The sequence below is a fragment of the Acartia tonsa genome, chromosome 6, assembly GCF_053477335.1.
Source record: "Acartia tonsa isolate MP-2025a chromosome 6, ASM5347733v1, whole genome shotgun sequence".
In the NCBI taxonomy this organism is placed as follows: Eukaryota; Metazoa; Arthropoda; class Copepoda; order Calanoida; family Acartiidae; genus Acartia; species Acartia tonsa.
The window spans coordinates 53,300,601-53,320,536 of NC_137265.1; the positions used below are offsets into that span (position 1 = coordinate 53,300,601).

General features: G+C 37.4%; 1 protein-coding gene across 1 annotated transcript in view; it reads right to left on the bottom strand.

Annotated features, from left to right (window-relative positions):
- Positions 1-1,771: 1,771 nt before the first annotated feature.
- The window catches only part of LOC145322940 (uncharacterized), a 61,675-nt gene continuing 43,510 nt past the window's right edge, over positions 1,772-19,936 (bottom strand). Inside the window, exons 22-39 of the mRNA XM_080165335.1 lie at positions 19,818-19,927; positions 18,566-18,651; positions 18,022-18,109; positions 16,788-16,875; positions 16,305-16,360; positions 16,030-16,081; positions 15,490-15,561; positions 14,800-14,853; positions 6,359-6,441; positions 5,775-5,890; positions 5,426-5,541; positions 4,707-4,876; positions 4,452-4,511; positions 4,050-4,109; positions 3,504-3,593; positions 3,015-3,087; positions 2,582-2,786; positions 1,772-2,239 (exon numbers count right to left, since the gene is read on the bottom strand). Coding sequence (XP_080021461.1) covers positions 2,205-2,239; positions 2,582-2,786; positions 3,015-3,087; positions 3,504-3,593; positions 4,050-4,109; positions 4,452-4,511; positions 4,707-4,876; positions 5,426-5,541; positions 5,775-5,890; positions 6,359-6,441; positions 14,800-14,853; positions 15,490-15,561; positions 16,030-16,081; positions 16,305-16,360; positions 16,788-16,875; positions 18,022-18,109; positions 18,566-18,651; positions 19,818-19,927 — 1,614 coding nt within the window. The 3' untranslated portion in view covers positions 1,772-2,204. The remainder of the gene's footprint in view (positions 2,240-2,581; positions 2,787-3,014; positions 3,088-3,503; positions 3,594-4,049; positions 4,110-4,451; positions 4,512-4,706; positions 4,877-5,425; positions 5,542-5,774; positions 5,891-6,358; positions 6,442-14,799; positions 14,854-15,489; positions 15,562-16,029; positions 16,082-16,304; positions 16,361-16,787; positions 16,876-18,021; positions 18,110-18,565; positions 18,652-19,817; positions 19,928-19,936) is intronic.

Genomic DNA, 19,936 nt, shown 5'->3' on the forward strand with positions numbered 1-19,936 from the left:
GAAAATCAAATAAATTAAACGTATTTACAAAATTTCACCACTAAATAATCATTCATTATTAAACTAGTGTTATTTTGCTCTATTTTCATAACAATACATTTAAAAATAATTAATAAAAACGATCACAAATTAATCTAAAACCCAATGAAAATGTTTATGAAGAGAATGTTTGGTTGTTTTTTCCTCTCAATTTCGCAAAGGACGCTTGTGTGCGCAGCGACTGCTGACAATGCCGCGCTTAATTTTGTACCAAGCTCCATTCTCAAATAAGGATTATCTCGTTTTTATTATTTTGTTTTCAACCGGCGAATGTAATAAGGCATTTTTAATGATATTTTACATTTATTTTTGTATTTGAATATATAAAACCCTTTAAAAGTACTTTTAACTTAAAATTCTACCTTTAAGGTAGAAATTATTAAATAAACTTGTCTTTTTTAGGTTTAAACTTTTTATAAAAGACTTCTTTTTTAGTATTTTACCATTAAAAAATAAAATAATATACATATTTAGTTTAATTATTTGATTTATTAGAATATTTTTAAGGCTAAAACCAGGAAATAAAAAAGGAAAACGCTAAAATATTTTTAAAGATTGGGCAGGAACTAAAAGGATGGCTCATTTTTTGGTGCAATTACGAGAGCGGCGACTAAAAAACGCCCCCGCATTTCGTGTTTTTGGGTTTATTTGCCCTTCATAATATTTTCATTTCTCTATATTTTAAACATAAGAGGCAAAACAGTTTTTGGAGAAATGAAAAATTAACTCAAAATACAAAATTATTACAAGTTATTGAATTTTGATTAGAATTGGTTCCTTTGGTTGAGTGTCCAAACGTTTCAACCACTAATTGTAATTAAAAGAAGGGGTAATTTTGTATATTATCATTGGATATTTACATCAATGTATCTGCCATTGTCTTATCCCTGTAGATCCCTGCGAATTCTTTGTATGGAAAAAAAATGATGAGCTTCATTATAGATGCGCAGCTATTGAATTACTGAGGTCCGTCTGTCCGTCTGAACTAATACTATGATAAGACAATTAGTATTTGTTGTGTAGATTCACATATACACTCATAATTCAGCTTACACAGTCAGACCACTCAACTTGCTTTTTAGGCGATTTTTAAAAGCAAAGCTTTTCTATAATTATTCGTCTGTTTTTATCGGTTAAATCTTTTCGTTGATTTGTACAGGTTTGAATTGTCCTATCGTTTTCAAACTTTATACATGATGATTCCTACAACAGTTAGGTACGATTAAGAATCGTTATTAGAATGTCCTTAATTTATAACATGTTGATTTTTATATTTTTTGACAACAATTTTTCATGTGATGTAATTTTCCTATTATTCTGATGTTCGGAATACTGATTCGTAGAGCAACAAAGTACGATAAATGTATTTTTTAAAAGATAGATAGATGGCTGAAATTTCATGTGAAGATTTTCACGACTATAATAAGCAAACTACTCTAGCCACCTTAACATTTTCTGTTTGGATTAATAATTGACTTTTCAACCAAGCCTGTCCTTTTTTGCTGATTTGTAGTTTTCCTTTGTTTATTTCTCTTTTTTTTGTAGGGTTAATTGGTTATTTTTTATTGGGGGTTACATTTAACAACCCCTCCCCCCCTGCCTTTAAAGTCTTAAACGTTTTTAGAACTAATGTAAAACTTCCCTTAAAAAATTTTAATCCAGCTTAGTCTAGATAAGAAATAACACAATAAGTTTTCAAAATTTCATTAATGAATATATAAAAAGCTAAAAACAATATTATAATACATATATATTTAATCTAATTTACCTATTTACAAATACTTTAAACAAAAATTGAATAATTCAAAAATACATGTTGTCTCTCTTTGCAATCAAGATATTTTGATATGAAACCAAATCTTACCATTCATTTATTTGTAACAAAATGTAAGCAAAGTCTTTAATAAATATAGAAAAACCTCATAGAATAATTATGCAAAACAGAATAATAAGATTAAGCATATTTGCTTCCACAATATTGGGCCTTTAGAAACTCTCTCTAGATTAAAAATCCATCAAAATAAGTGAGTAAACTAATAAAATTTATAAGAACTGCTCTATTAGGTAGCAATCTAATTTGATTTCTAAGTGTGAATTTAAAATACCTTGATTACACAAAGAGAAGGTGTGAAAATAATACATAGTTAAGCATAACATACATTTATTTACAACTTGTAGATTTCAAAGTCATCTGATTCTTCTGAAATTAAAATAATTTATTATCAATTTATAAAATGTTGCTACTCTAAAACTAAGGTCTGTCCATTCATACTTGGAAGTAAGTCAGCCATCTTAAGCCAATGAGTAGGTCATACATTTAATAATGTTCTAATCCTGCTGTTGCTAAACTTATTGAAGTGTTTTTTTGCATGATATAATAACAACTGTATTGAGTATCTTTGCTTCCAGCCATTTGCCTGTAAGTGTGTACTGTGATCTGTTAAAGAATAAATTTGAGATATGCTGCATAGAGACTGTAGGTTCTTTCATTCACAAACTTACATAGTTCTATAAAAGCTGTACTGTAAGAGACTTATCATACCTGTTTCAACATTATGTATTGTTACTTTAACTTGTTGTTTAACAGAGTCTTCAGAAGATTCATCTTTACTGTCAGAAATTCCATTTTGGGCCTCCTTAATCCAACCCAAACCTTCTATTGTGTTCTGCTCTTTTGCTTTTTTCTTTTCATCAAGCTTCTGTTGAATATTTTCCAATTCTTTAGCCAAACTTTTCTCATCTGGCCTCTACAATTATAATAATATTAATATTATGGAAACATTTGTCTCTATAGTAAATTAACCCTATACTCTTTGGGTCTTGACATAGCATGGTCTCTTTTTAGACCATGCTAAACAATGTCTAATTCTAGGTAATAAAAGTTCAAACAATTTGAACATTAACTGAGGTGATGGGGTTGGGGGTGGGGGAGGATTAAATTATCACCCAATATCTAATTCTTGTGTTGAACTTACTTTGGTGCCTGGTATTGGAGAAGACTCTTCTGATGGCGGTGAAGGAAGTGGAATAGACACTCTCTGTTCTGACCTAAAAGTTAAAGATAATCTTAAAAACTTGGTAATTGGGCGAAATGAAAAGAAAAGGACATGCTCTGATTCAAAATTGTACTTCAAAATGTATAAGAACCAAGTTTAAAAGAAGCTTACAATGTCAACTAACCTAATCTGCCAGTTGAAATCTAAAAGCCTAATGGCAAGATGCAACCTCGGACTTATTGTTACAACTATTACAGATCAGAAAAATAGCAGGACATTTGCTTGGATATTTGTTTACTGGCATTGGATATATTGTCAATGTTTCATAATGCTTGACATTCATGTCCAATATGTTTACATTTCATGCAAATTTGGCAAAAAACTCTTTGTTAAGAAATTGAAATAAATGGATGCAGATTGATATTTTTGGCCTTGACTCTTATCTTACTAAAACAGATAATAATATACCTGAAGCTTGCAGTGCGAACCAGTTGGGGATGAGAAAATCCAATATTAAAGTAGTCTCTCTTGTTCAAATCTGTCAGGTTATTTTCCAGACTAAATAAATAAAATATTTCAAATTTATTTCACTTTAGTTTTTGACGGGTAAGTTTTAGGTCAGTTCTTTAAGGGTTAGAATAGATAGTTTAGGTTAGGCCACCTGCAGGGGCTAGGAGCTTAGGTGCAGTAATTGGGTGGAATTGAAATAGAACCATCATGTGATTCAACAAGCCATTTGTGGCAGAATTTGGTTTTATTTTCTGTTGATGTGTGCGGGTTGTTTCACCCAAAATAGCAAAAATCACAATATTTATTCAAACATTCCCTGAAAAGTACAAACTAATCTTATGGACTTATAGACATTGTTTCACTTTGTATTATTCATGCAATGTTTGAAGTAAAATGGATGATTTCAATTTAAAAATGACAGTAGTGTTAGTAAATCATAAATGTAGAATATGTTAGCTTTCATAAATCAATTCAGAGGTTATGGGTAATGTAAGCAAATCTTACGTATCAAGTCTAATCTTTAGTGGAGAATATTTACTTCCATCTCCAGCAAATCCCTCCTCACTGAAAAAGTAATGTTATTATTTTAGATTTTTTCTTAAAGGATGTAGAATAATTGTAACTTTATTGATTATTAAGATTGATTGAATATTCATTCCATCAATCTGTAAATTAGTCATTAAATGTTTGAAATTTTTTTTTGGAGGTTTTAAATTGGTAAATATCAGTGGAAAAATCCAAAAGCCTTTTTTGCTCTATTTTTATTTTTTTTTATGAATGAAAACATATTAGATGACTAAAAATGTTTTACAATATCTCGATATTAGGGACACTTTGAACAATTATTTGCAAGAAATCTTTTGAAGAAAAATGTTTACATAATTTGTATAATGTGAAGGTACTTACTCTAGTCTTCTATACAAGTTCTTTGCTTGTTGAAAATACATATAGGCTTGACCATGGTTCCTGAAATAACAAGATTGTGTTATACAAATGTTTGATTCTATGCTTATAATGCTATTTTTTCTTCATCATAAAATTGACTATCTTCAATATTCTCTTGTAGAGTATACAATAGCTTGGTCATTTTGGTTACTTTAAATCTTTGCTACCTATGGATACAATTGCCTTGTCAAATAATTTTCCTTTTAAAAATAAAACCTGTGAGTGTTTGATTTTTCAGCCATGTTGAGGAAGTGTTCCAGGAAGAAAGTAATGATATTTTTCCAACGTGTTTCATCCTTGTCAATGATCCAGTCACCTTCCAGCCAATGGTCAGTGCTGTTCTTGTTGGCCTCCTCTTCTAATCTTCGCCTTTCTTCATTCTCTTTCTAAATGTTTTTTTAAATAATAAAAACAATATTTTATAATGTATGCCTGCTGTAAATACCTGTTTCTTAAACACTGAAAATCCAAAGTATGAGAGTCCAATAACAAAATTTGCTTTATAACTTTCCAATGCATAAAAAAGTAGGACCCATTCTTTCCAATTAAGGGCAAAATTAACAAAAAATACTCTATAATATACTTTGTCTGTCCATAGGTCAGTTTGTTACGCTGTGGGGGAAATGTAATTTTATCGGCTTCTATTAAAGATAGACAGCTGAAATTTTTAGTGATGATTCCTATTATATATGCACATCTAATCTATGCACTATTCTTTCTTTATGTCCGTCAGTCATGCTTCAAAAGATGTAAACATTAATTTTAGGGTTTTGTGATTTCCTTGGGGTTTTTGCATATTCTCTTTTGTTTTCCATTGTTATGAGAACTGAAAATCTGCTTTATGATTTACTTTGTCTGTTTGTCCATTCCATGATTTTTGTGTGCTTTGCATCTTATGGATGTTGTCATCCTTGTTTATTTTACTATTAGTTTACCTGTTTTTTGCTCTCCTCTTCAAGTCTTATCTTGGTCATCTTTCTCTGGTATTTGTCCTTCCCCTTGGAGTTTACATCCAGGGAATCATCACTAATGTTGTTCAATGTCACATTTCCTACAAAAATGTAATATTTTTTTGATTTTAATTTAACTTTTTAGAATTCACCTCAAGAAAATATGAATCCATTCCCAAAAAATATTTTTTTTTACTATTCCTTAGGAAAAAAATTGATTTTGGAAGGTTAACTCTTCCCCCCCCCCCCCAGCCTTACCTTCCCTCAAGTGCCTCCAGAGACCTTCAGTAGCGTATCTGCTAGTTTTGTGAATTTGAGAAAGATTAACACTCACCCATATATTCAGAATTATGAGTTTGTTTGGAAGATGAAACTCCCATAAGATCCTCAAACACTTCAGTTTTGTCTTTTTTCAGCATCTCATACAACTTGAATGTTTGGGAGTCAAATCTGTAATGTTATTGTAAAATATAAAAATAATGTCTATAATTGTTTCACAAGCAGATTTAAATTAATTTCATATTGCATCCAATAAGTATTAATTATATGCAAACACTGTCTTTTTAATAAATTTTTATCTTTAGGCAATAAAAGTTTTACAATCTCCCTTAAACTATTGATAGTCAGACAGACTTACTGAATTAACTAAAAAACATTGCTTTCAAGGGATTGTAAGATTTTCAAAATAAACTTTGTTACTAAAGTAGTAATTTCAGGTTAACAGGAATAGGTCAATGTGAGACAACCTTTAGAGTCAAAATATTGCCTTTTAGCATAAATGACTTTGACAGGTAGACAGAGGTACTAACTTACAGAACAATACTTTCAAGGAGGACTCTTAAGATTTCCAATAAAAAAATACATGTATTTCAAAAACAAAATTTTGCACATTTACCAAAATTAATCTATAAATCTTACTCTGGGTAGAAATTCTTCTCATATTGAATATCATGCAGGGCAGCTAGCAAGTGGTTCACAGGATTCTCCAAGATCCTATACACCTAAACAACAAACCTTTTAATTTATTATGGACACTTTAATTAACACTTGATATTTAAATTGGGGATGGTAAGGGATGTATATGATACAGTAACTCATAACAGTAGCCTTAGAACTGCCATGCCATATAAGGAAATATTCTATAATCTGCCCAACAATCCAGCAAATTAAAACAGAGATCTTAATGTAGACATGGACATTTGGTGCTTTCCACAAAGTATCGGTTAAGCACTGATACCCCCCCCCCCTCCATCCCCTTTTTTTTGACATAAATTGAAGATAAAGGGGGGAAGGGAAGTAAGTATTCCTATGACTAATGCCTACAGGGGGCTTTAACTCTGTAGGTCAACCTAGTACCTGATGTAATCTAACCTTACCTAAAGTTATAAACAATAATACAGATATCTTAATGGACAGATGGACAGACAGACATTCTGTTATAAAATCATGTTATTTACTAAGTATATTTGCGATTACTTTTATTTAATGAAATCTTCCAATTTTTAACATTTACAAAACGGCCTGCTTTATTGCATCAAGATCCATGACAGATCTATATAGGAGATAAATGTCTATATATGAGCTCAAGTCTTCCAAGGGATAAATGTTTAAAACTCATAGTGCTCCAATAATCCATAATAAACTCTCATTGCCCAGAACGATAAGACCCAATATTTTACTTTATTAAGAATAAATTCATCTTTTTTATTTCATGTTGCTATTTACATAATGTTGAAGTATTTAATTACTATTCTTAAAACAGAAAATTTAAATTCATAATATAGTAAATTTAAGAAAACTTAGTTTTAAAATAAATTGATTCTAGCGCCACTTTTAATGTGTTCAGATTTACAAACAAAAATTAAAAACACTTTAACCCTTTCAAGACGGTTATATAAAAAAATATATATTGGAAAATAAATTCCATAATTCAAATTTCATTTTGAAAGAATGAAAAAAGCATTATTATAAATACGTGTCTGAAGATCAAATAAAGAAATCAAAAGAAAATGGAAGAAAAAGCAAGTGTGAGAGAGAGGTTTTAAAAAAAAGAAAACGCTAAGGCAGAATGTTATTACGTTCATAGTGTGGTATCCGCCGAGGATAAATGGCAGACACCGGAGTTCAATTAGATTACGGCAGTGTGACAGACGTGGACACCTTACTATAGAGAAGCTACGCTTCTCTAGCATTCACTAGATAATAATCAACATCTATTTCAGTTGTCACTTTATTGAAGGTTTAAAGTGCATGGACACCATTTCCTCGGCTGCTTCCCGGCCGATGGGTATGGCATCCCAGTCTACTGAAAAGTCCCGGGACTTGGCATGGGTGAGCTTGGCTCTAGCCAGGGCCTTCCTATACAAAGCTGGATGGTACAGGAACACTTGTGACACCGCATTCAAGGCCGCTCGGACGCCTCCTTGTGCTGCTGCCAGAGAAATGATGGTTAGGTCCCCCAGCAGTTTGAGGATCAACAACAGCAAGCACAGTATGGCTGCGCCATCTCCCCACTCGTGGATAGCTTGTCTAAATCCAGCCCAGACATCCAGGGCGGCCTCTCCTTCCTCCGCCAGTCGGTCAATGTTGTAGGACACTATCCCATGGTCTCCTGTGGCCGAACAGCTGCCTTGCTGAACGCAGGAGCCATAGGATAGGCCGGTCAGCATGGCGCTCTTGTATGCTGGGAACGCTAGCAGTTGTTGCCAGTCGTTCAACTCAGCCTGCGAATACAAGCCCCCTGAACTGAAGTCATCCAAGGGCTCTGTCAGCAACTGCTTAGGCGTATCCAGCGGGGGTGGCCTCTTCTTAGGAGCGGGGGTTAACTCTATCCAGCCTTCCTCCGCGTGCACAGTCAGGGGGTATGTGGAGGAGCAGGGAATCTTGGTGGCGTGTTCACTATACACTCGGGTCACAGCGTCTACAAATCCTGTGGGTTCTACTGGCACTTTGTCCCAACACTCCTTGTGTTCGCGGACAACGTATTTATGGCGTTGGCAGGTCAGCTGCAGCAGGATGTCTCCCCTCAGTACCGAGAACGTGCTCCCCTGGACACGCACCGGGTGGGCCGGGTCTAGTTGCTGGAGCTTCCAGCAGTTGGCCGCTACTTCTTCTGCTGCTGTGCTTTTCATGCACGTTTCCAGGGTAAACCCAATATAACCTGCATGTATTTGGGCTTGTAGGGGGACGTCGACATCCCTGGCCGACACTCTGGGCAGCGCAGCCGCGGCTGGGTCAGCTGCCACGAACAACGCTGGATGGTTGGTGGCATGGGCCTCGAAGTCGCAGTTCACAATCGAGGTGGGGTTGGTCATGTTGATGAAAAACTGGGCCTGATGGTCAACCAGGTATGCATCCATCACTAGGCTGGGCTGGAGGCTGCGGATCAGCCTCAAGGGGCAATCTCTCCCCAGGTGGTCCCACACGTAGGTTGCTTCCCCAGTGATGCAGGACAGCTCAGAATGGGGACACTCCAGGGTCAGGTGGTCAGATTGGGACTCCACCCGTCCATCCTCTACCACGTAGGTCTCTTCCTTGACCAGCAGCCGTCGCTCCTGGAGCACTAATTCATTGCGGTACAGCTGGCCCTCAAAGTGGACGTCCTCCCCTTCACAACCCACCCCCTCGGGGCTGTTGACGAGGGCGCCCACCATGTCGATGGTGAAGAACAGGGGATGGTTCAGCTGGAACGTCAGTGGCTGGGTCTTGCCTGGCAGCGTGTAGACTCGGTTCCTGGCCAGGTCTCGGCACGCTTCTGGGTCTATCTTGGTTGGCCTCATGAGGGTGGGGACCGAGGTCACCTTGAGGTGACCCCATACCCCACACCTGAATGTCCACTGGGACACGGTGAGCTGGCAACTGTACCCGGTTGTTTCCCTCACCTTGACTTGCTGCAGGACGTGCACTTCATGGCCCAGGGGCACCTCCTGGTGTAGGGGCTCCGTGTTACACATCTTTTCTTTATTGTAGGATGTGACATGGGTGGGGTTGGCACAGTCCCATCCCACCAGGACGTAGCTGGTTGTAGGCCACACGGCTGCCAGCAGGAGGCCCCACAGGACCATCCACCAATGGGAGAGGCTTCCAGGCAACCATCTACCTCGCACACGCGGCTGGGGATCTTCAGCTCTGGTCACGGCTGCTTCTCGTGGCTGGACACGGCTGGGCTGCTCCTGGCTAGATACAAGTTTCCATTGAGCGTTATCTTTGTGCGGCCGGGGCACCCCGATACCCTCCCCAATGACAGACTGGCAAGCGACTGGCACTTGCCTGGGTGTCGGCTCCCCTAGCCCCAAGTGCTCCCTTCCCTTGTCCAAGACATGCCCAGTGGCATGGGGCGGAGGTGCATGTGGCACAGGCTCGCCCTTACTCACTTCCCTCCCCTGCCCTAGGAACTCAGGTGCATGTGGCACAGGCAAGTCCTTATTTTCCCAAATTTCAATCTCCCCAGCCTCTGGTGCAGGGGGCACAGGCAAGGCTGGGGTTTTACAATGGCTTGGATACAACACATTTAACAAATTCAACTTATCCTGGTGTTGAGCAGCTGGGTTCCTTCGGCTGGCAGGGGGCTCTGGATGGCATGTAGCTGGGCTCTCCCTGCAGGCTGGTGGCGCTGGCTGACTGGGGGTGACGGGTGTCACCCCTTCCTCTGGGACTGCTGGCTCGTTCCAGGGCTCAGGTCTCTCGGTGGCGGCGACGGTTGTCGCCCCAGGCACCAGGTTGGAGGCTGGCTCGTTCCAGGATCCAGGTATCTCGGTGGCGGCGACGGGTGTCGCCCCAGGCACTAGGTGGGAGGCGCTGGATAGCACCCCCCAGTCGTCACAGGTGGCGGCGCCGGGTGGCGCCCCATACATCGATGTTGATGCGCTGGCTAGCGCCTCCTGCCTCTCTTGTTCAGCGGCCGCCAGGGCCTCCCCGTACATCGTCTCAGGGACGCTGGGTAGCGCCCCTCCACTCTTGCTGGGTAGGCTCGGCCGCGCAGGCTCCATCATGTTGAGGCTAAAAGGCTGGGGCCTCAGGACTTCTGGCTCGGCTATGTTGTAGGGTTGCACCAGCTCCGGCCCCAGGTGGTTGAGACTGAAGCCCAGGCCAACCCGGTTGGGTTCAGCCGCGCCGCCCAGTACGTTGATCCTGGCTGGAACGGTCCCAAACTGTGGCATCCCGTCGGCTCGTTCCGCGGCTCTGGGGGCGGCTGCCAGCTGCGGTGGTGCTGGGGGCGCGCTCCCTTCCATGTGGGCCACTCTGCTGGTCTTCCATGGAGGGGCACCCTTGTCGGCGGTGCGCCTGCGGCTGGCTACCTGGGCCCAGTCAGCTCTGCACTCGGCCGCCTGTTCGTAGGTCAAGGCTTGGCCTGCCTCGCCAAACAGATGGGACGCCATTTCCGCCGCTTGCCCTACCAGTGACAGTAGGAGGGCGTTGCGGCGGTTGAGGGAGTCATGGGGTGGCACGCGATAAGCCGCCCATGACATCTCGAGTCTGCGGATATGTGAACTCCAGGATTGCTTGGGCAGTCCTCTAAACTCTGGCAGGTTACTCAGCATCAGCTTGCGGTACTCGGCTGGAGCCGGCTGAGGGTCATCCTGGAGCCATACTGGGGCTTGGTCACCTCCTGGCGCTTGCGGCTGATCCATCGGGGCAACGGTTCAATGGCGGGACGCAAAGTTATAACGTAGATAGAATAAATGGTTTGTCACTAGAGGCGGGCTAGCCTAACAGCCAACACTGTTTTTTATCACTAGGTTGGTAGTTTAGTTACAAAAATATAGCTTAGCTGTGTTTATCACTAGTTGGATTCTGAGGTGGTAGAGTAGGCTGGTAGGTGTAGACAGATGTTGAGGGTCTGAACTGCTGTCAAGAACTGATTGGGTTTTCCTTTATCACACTAGAGCTAGAAGGAGGGAAGCTTGTAATCCTTTATTTGCTGAAAATACCCCTGTTAGATGCTATGGAGTAGCTCCGCTCCGGTGTGTGTGTGTGTGCGTGAAATCTCCTGTCCTTGCAACGCGCGTACGCACCGTCAAATCCGCGCACACGGGGAAAACGCTCACTTATCCCGCAACTCGCCCTCTCATTGGTCCGCTTTGTCCGTTGAATTTATGATATTTCCGCACTCTGTTGCGCTGCCCGTGAATGGCGCTCTGTGTTCCCGGTCGCTAGCCCCACACTACGAACGGACTTAGTCTAGTGTGGGTAGGAAGGGGGGGAAGCGCGTGAGGGGACGGGGGTGACTCCATCCGTTCCCCCGGTGATGGAGGGGGGGGGGGTAACTGTGTGCTGGTGTAATAGTGCCTTTTCTTCTTAATCCTAGGCTTATCTATTATATCACCCTGATTGTATTTGCCTTCAATGGAGAGGGGCTCCTCCCTTTCCTCTGGAAGAAGGGGTGTATTGTTGTTGTGCTGTAGGCTTGAGGTGATTGGATTGTGTATCAGGGTCTTTATTATATTACATCTAGCTTCTATTTTTGTCCTTATCACAATTACATAACAGATTTGTTTACTAACCCTGTTCTATTTTTAGTTGTTATCACAATACACAATAAATCCAAGCCTGTTCTATTTTTAGTTTTATCACAACACAACAATTTGTTTGCCAAGCTTTGCTCATAAATCTATTGTTTAGCCATCACACCAGGGTGGTAATCCCTGCAAATGTGATATAATATCTGTTTTTCTAGATGGGCGGCTGCGTTGTAGCCTCTCAGGATACTTGGAGTTGACGTAGTTTTCTCTGTTCTGGTGCACTACACTCGTATGCTGGCTCGCAGCTCGCAGCTATATGGCATGTTTCAGCCTATCGGCGGCAGGGAATGTCCCGTCCTGCTGGCGCCGCTGATCCAAATCCGGCTGATGGCGGCAGGGAATGTCCCGTCCTGCTGGCGCCACTGGTTCGGATCCTGCTATCTCTTGCAGTAAAGTTGGCCTATTTTCAGCCGTTTACACTTGTTTGGCTTGTTTCAGCCGGTTCTTCGTCAGGTTTCGCTGTCTCGCTTCCACAACTGCCGGATGCAGAGTTAGACTTTGCTGTCCAGGGTGGGTAATTCAGGTTGCTTGTGTCAGTTTTGCCAGTTTCACTGCTGGGAGTACCTTGGCCTCAGATGCGCGTCTGCTCTACACTTGTGGTTTGCCGTAATCTCACACAGCTGTCACCAAAAGTTGTGGTATCCGCCGAGGATAAATGGCAGACACCGGAGTTCAATTAGTGTGACAGACGTGGACACCTTACTATAGAGAAGCTACGCTTCTCTAGCATTCACTAGATAATAATCAACATCTATTTCAGTTGTCACTTTATTGAAGGTTTAAAGGATACTAAAGCTATATACAACAAACAATAACTACATGGATAGGAATAAATAATCATAACATACAAGCATTATAATACATATACAATAGTCAGTTTGGGCAATAATGATCCCCCATCCCTGGAAAGGGTGGGGGGAATTAAGAATACAGTTAACCATAATAAAACATGACAGATTCAATCATTAATTCTAGGCATAGGGAAGGGGTCGTCAGACCCCTTCCCCAGGACTCGGGGGAGGGCCATTGACCCTCCACCGAACCCCGGTCAGGGGTGCCATTTGCATGGCTCACGGTTGCCGAATACCACAATAGTATCAAAGGCTTTTATTATAAAATAAATAACTGAAATCAGCCAGACAGAAATTCTAATGTAAGTAGTTGAACTCGAAGTAATCTTTATGTGCAAGTTAATATATTTATATTTATTTTCTAATATTTCCCCTGTGAATATACAGTGAGAACCCAATCAGTTAAGTAGATTAGATATTAAGAATGAGACATTGAAATCAAATTGACAATATATTTACAAATAAAAATATTTTTATTAGTTATTTATTGTTGTATGTTGTAAATCATACAAAACTTGAATAGAAGATAAGATAATAAAGTCTTCCCTGGAAATACTAAAAGCTATACTGACAGACCGACGGCATATAAAAGGGAAAAAATACATTTTTAATTTATAATTAAAGCCGTCTATCTTTAATAGCAGATGAAGAATTATGTTTTACCCTCAGACGAACATTTCTAATTATAGAGGTGCTTCGTGTAAAAAATATATTTAATAATAATTAAGCAAGTGATGTTTAGGGTGCTTTCCCATATCGAGTACATATCAAGCATTGAAAATACACTTCCATATTTTATAAATTAGCGGTTTCGCCCCAAGAGGTTTAATCAAACTAATTTTTCGTATTTTTTTTTTTTGGGGGGGGGGGGTAGTTGACCCCACTATTTTAATTTTAGTTTTAAAAAGAAAAAGAAATATTTTTTTTTTTTTTTTTGGGGGGGGGGTATTTTACATTTTTTGGGGAGTTGGGGGTGTCCCACCCCCCAAGAAAATAGATATAAACCTTCCCGGGACCTATGAGAAGCTACCCTGTAAAGGAGAACCCGATCGGTTCAGCGGTTCGCGAGATCCTTTGCTACAAACAGACAGACATCGTTCTACATTGTATTATAGACTTGTATATAGATAAACTAGCAGCGGCTATGCCCCTAGAGGCATCCAGGGACCCTTGGGTTGGGGGGGGAGTCAAACCACCTCTTTCAAGTACAGTTTTTTAAAGAAAAAGTAAAAAAAAATTTTGAGAGGGGTTTATTATTTTCTAGGGGTGATTTCTCCTAGGGCGGTTGTGGTACTCTCCCCCAAAATAGTTATAAACCTTACCAGGTCCTATGAGAAGCTACAATGTAAAGGAGAACCATTTCGTAAAACTTAACAAGGATAACATTATTTATAAGTCCTTAGTAAAGCTAAAAAACATGGAAAGGTTTACAATAGATTTATACAAAATCTTTGATAGTAGATGCATATCAAAGCTTTCCAACAGACGGACGGACAAAGTAAGTTATATACTGGATGTTCATCAGTATGGGGATGTTTTTTTAATTCCAGCCATTTATCTTTAATAACTGAAGAGAAATTCACGTTTACTCTAATAAGATAGACAATGTGGTTAAAACATTAGATTTCAATAGAAATATATACAGTTAACTTTAAACATACATCTCTAAATCCATAAAATCTAATTACTAAAACTTTAGCATAATGGACGGACTGACTGACAAAGATAATTGAATATATGATGCTTTTTAATCAGCGAAATCCTCACAGACAAATTTGCTTTGTATTTTTATTTTAAAGTAAATCATAATTCTGATTGTGTACCAGACAGACATATAAAGTTCATGTAAGATTTTCTGCTAAAATATTTTTTAGTAGAGAAGCTACTCTATAATTTGAAATATCCCTCTGTTTTTTTTCTAATAACTCGGACCCTAAGGCGGCCTAAGGCCGCTTGGTCTAGTTGCTAATAGAGACAATAAACAAACCTGATGTTGGACATTAAAGATCTTATGATCTGCCACTCCCTCCAACATGTTGCACTGTAGTACACCCAGTTTTTAGAACAAAGGCAAGATAAGTGCATTTTCAAGCACAGAAACCTCACCAGCCTCTTCACTTCGTATCTATAATACAAAGTAGAATGATGTCTGTCTGTCTGTCTGTCCGTCCGTCTGTCCCTTAAGATCTCGGTAACCACTGAACTGATCTGATTCTACTCTTTAGGGAATATACCTACTGGTCCTGTGGTGGTTTTGTGCTATTTTCTTTGGGAGTGGGAAACCCCTTAACTCCCTCCCCCCCAAAAAAAATCTCCCCACCATTTTTTAAAATTAGGTACTTAAAATAGTGGTGGAGTGGGGTCAACTACAGGTAATAAAAGATTTAATTATACTTCTTGGGGCAAAGCCCTCCTAGAGGCTATGGGCGAAGCCGCTAGTTTTATAATAAAATGTAAAATAGAGGGAGGGAAGGTTTTTCCTGTGTTTTACTTTAGACTAGGTTAAATTTTGTTAGGTAAACAGTTGCCCTACAGAGTAAGGGCTTTGCATTTATAGGTCCTGCTGGTACTGGGTATAGTCATTTAGAAAAAATACTGGAAGTATACAATTCCAAATAAGATAATTGTTATTCTATTTCATGGTCATTAGAAGAGATAGTTTTATCTAAAAACATTCCTTGTTAATAAAGAAGTTAGTAATTTTCTTGGTTTTCAAACAATCAAATAGAGTTCTCAAAACATCCAACAACTAGCAGAGCAAAAATATTTCTTAAAGCTACTTTCCAATTTTCAAGTGGATTAGGTGATAATGGATTGTAAAATTTCCCCCGAAGTTAATGAACAAGTTCTGCCATTAGCCTTATCTTTTGGAATAGGATTGTATTGTACAAAGTAGCTTCAAACTTTTCCGCCAATAAATTTAATCTACAAAAGGAGAGAATTTGCATATTATAAATGTGAGTGATGTCTTTACTTAAATATTTATTTTCTCTCTTATTGTTCTAACTTCCCTTCACCCAAAACCAAAGCCAAACCTAGAAGTCATTCGAAATATGTTTATATAATGAAAAACCATCTAAGAATCTTCATATAATTTAAACTAAAGTTTTATCTAATACAACACCGTAAAAGGTTTTAACATTTTTACAATCGATAGCTAGCTGTACTAACAATGAACGTAAACGTCAATTCAAAAAAGTTAGAAAATATCTTTTTCCTTTTCTCCAGCATTCTCTTCAGTCCAATTAGTTGGGCACTTCTCAATTTTACTAAAATAAGAATAATTATAATTATAGTGTTGTTGCGCTACTTAAATGGGATAAAATTTAAAAAAAGCAGTAAAGAGTATCTTAGTTTAATTTTAATTAGTTTAATTTGCATGTCTAGTCTAATATCGAATTTAATTTTTAAATAGGGATATACCAATTACAAATAAATTAATCTAACACCAATTTTATGTAATTAAATAATTTACATATATTCTTGATTTACCTGTAAAAGATATGCTTCAGATGTTCTTCTGTAATCCCCTCCAGATTTTCCATGTACTAAAAAAAATTTTTATTGTAAAATCATTGCAGTCTAGAATCTAGATGCTAGGGTATCTAAGTCTAGACTCTCCAGTCTCTTTCAAATCTATAGAATCTAGACTTTAGAATAATCCGGACTATCAAATCATGTCCTAAAATTTGGTAAGGTTAAAAATACATTTTTAAAATCACAGCATCAATATTTAAAACTTTTTTACAAATCGGAAAAGCTGATTTTTTAAACTGGACAAAGTGTCTCAAAAATCAGCCATGTGTCGTCATAAAAATGAGGAATTATCCATCTCTTTTATAGGGATTTTCTTTCTCACTTCTCCTCTAATCTCCCTGATTTTTATGACATTACATGGCTGATTTTTGAGACACTTTGTCAAGTTAGTGTTGTAATTCATCTGATTTTTTTTCTAAAATAAATTAAAAATCTTACCTTTTTATAGAGCACCAGAAGCAGAAAGTAGACTTTAATTTTGGGGTAATGAAGATGTTTTGTCAAATAGGTTTCAGCTTTCACAAATCTGGGTCACAATACAGTTCAATTTCATTTGAAAACTTATACCTAATCAGCGCAGAGCTCGCTTTATATTTACAAAACTAACCCAAATTATTATAATAAATTTTTATATATAATATATGAAACTATTGCAATTATTCTTATTGGAAATAAAATTTGGATTTTTTGTGAAGATTTTCATTACCAAGGTTATTTGATTGAGTCGACAATTCTATGGGGATAAATGAGCTTAATATGATGATATCTCATTTAATTAAATGTTTTATGAGTTTATGTTATAAATTGTCTTGTTTTAATTCCTACGACTAATATGACAAAAAAAACACAAGCTTCTAGCAAATCTAACATTTTTCTCAACATTCTAATGGGTATTATAAAAAAAACCCAATCGCTCACAATTTGAATCACCATAAGTACTTCAAATCTTGGAGATAGACCCCATAATGTTTAGAGATTTTGTAGCATGTAGCATGTAAAAATCTTTCTATAGACACCTTAACCAGATTTCTAACTCAATCTATGCCAATTTGGCATAATAAAGACAGACCCTTCCAATATTGAGACATGACGGCTCTTTCTTTTATAGTTCTTGATGTTTGCCAGGTCTTTCTTTTTGATGCCAAATTGGCTAAGATTTTGTTAGAAACCTTGTTAAGGTGTCTATAGAAAGGTCTTTACATGCACCATCAAAACCCCGAAACATTATGGGGTCTATCTACAAGATTTCAAGTACTTAAGACGGTTAGTTCTTTTATTCTAAAAAACAAATTTGTCTTAATCTATAATAAAATATGGATTTTCGGCGTAGGGCAAATTTCTCTGCAATGGCTAGGAGACGAGCTCTAGTGGTCTGGAAAGGTGAGTAGATTAAAAATATTGTTTTCTTATTGTCATTGCTTGGGCATGAATTGTATTATTTTTTTTTACTAGTTTTGGACCAAAACTGTAAGGTTTATATTGAAAAAAGTGAAGCGATTGTTTTTTTTTAGCACCCTTTATTATCAAATGTGAAAGTGGGGTTACTCTATAATTAGGATATTCTGTACGTCCATCCGTCCGTATATGTAAAAGGGCTTTTCCTTACTAGGTTTCGTGATTTTTTAGTATATTTATTTAATTCTACCAGTTCTGGAACTGTATTGTATCCTGCCTAATCTGCCATTGAATACTGAAGTCTGTATTTTCTTTCTGTTTATCTCTCCGGGCATAGGTAAATCCAACTGGTACTATGTTACATCCTTTCAAACAAAAAGCAAGTCAGTGATCTTAAGGGATAGGACAATAAACGATAAATTAATTTACATTCCTAATTATATTAAACAAAATCTTTTTCTGTAGATTAAATTATAGGTGGAAAAGTTTGGACACTGCTATTCAAGTTTCAAAAATAGAACCATTGAATAAAATTAAGTTGTTATAAAACATTGGGTACCAGTGTAATTTACAGTCCACTATCCTCTCTTTCCATACAGTTAATAACTCAGCAATAACTAAGTGACAAAATTTTTTAATGTTATTGATATGATAACAGTGAATTGGTTGCTTTCCCTAAAAGTGAATGAAAGGAACAAACAAATAAAAAAAACTTTTCACACCGTTATTTTCAAGCTATTTAAAAATATGTAGATTCACAACGAAGGATATTTCAATGATATAACAATGAATCATTATAATGTAAAAATAAAGTAACTTACCAAGTTTAGTTACTGCATCTCTTTGAGCTTCGTCAGGCCACTCATACATTATGTTTGTTCTTCTGTCCTTCATCTTTGTGGGCTTTCTAAATCAATATCTTTTTATAAAAGTAACAGGATGGTTGTCTGTATGTTTTTAAATATTTTGATGAACAAAATTACCCTTTCTGTCAATTTAAAATTATTGGTTGAAAAGTCAGAAACTACTAGTTTGGAACCAACAAATCAAAGCACCCAAAGTTTTTGATCCAACGAGTTAGAAAACTGATTATAAAACTTTGGGTACCAGACCAGTGTAGCTCAAAGCCCAATGTTCGTTCACTCGGGCTGCCTGACTATACCTGAATGTCCATCCAACTTTTATAAGATTATCCAGCTCTGCACACTTTATGGAGGGAATAAGTAAACACTAGACTATAAAAGTTTTAAAGATTTTTAATCAATATAATAGATTTGAAATCTGCATAAAATTTTAAGGATTTTTTATAAAATTAGTTTTTTATATAATTCTTTATTTAAAGGCGCAAATACAAATTAAGTTAAATAATTTTGAGATCTGTGATTGGTGGATTGAAAACTATCTGCGCTCTGATTGGAGAAGCTTAAGTGACGTACATCATTCAACCAATTAGAGCGTAGGTAGTTTCCAATCCAGCTATCCTATTGGTCAAAATTTATTAACTTAAATCGTATTTGCGCCTTTAAATAAAGAATTATATAAAAAACGAATTTTATAAAAAAATCCTTAAAATTTTATGCAGATTTCAAATCTATTATATTGATTAAAAATCTTTAAAACTTTTATAGTCTAGTAAACACCTATTGTTGACTTAGGGTCAAGGAATGTTTACCTCTATATTAATCTAAGTTTTAAGCTATATATTACATTCATGTATTTTAATCCTACTTTCAAATAATTATTGTGAGACTACATTACAGTGACTTTAAATCAATCAGTGCTAGTCCATGTATCCTAATGCAATGGAAGTAGTGATCATCACCTGAATGTCCATCCAACTTTCATAAGATTATCCAGCTCTGCACACTCAATGGAAGGGGTAAGTAAACACCTCCTGGTGACTTAGGGTCAAGGTATGTTTACCTCTATATTAATCCAAGTTTTAAGCTATACATTACATTCATGTATTTTAATCCTACTTTCAAATAATTATTGTGAGACTACATTCCAATGAATTTGATTCAATTTATGCTACTCTATGTATCCCAATGAAATGGAAGTAGTGAACTGAACCTGAAGGTCCATCCAACTTTCATAAGATTATCCATCTCTGCACACTCTATGGATGGGGTGAACTTGATATGTGTCTCCTCATAAGAGTCAGGACCTACTTGTTCCGTTTCCTTGAAAAA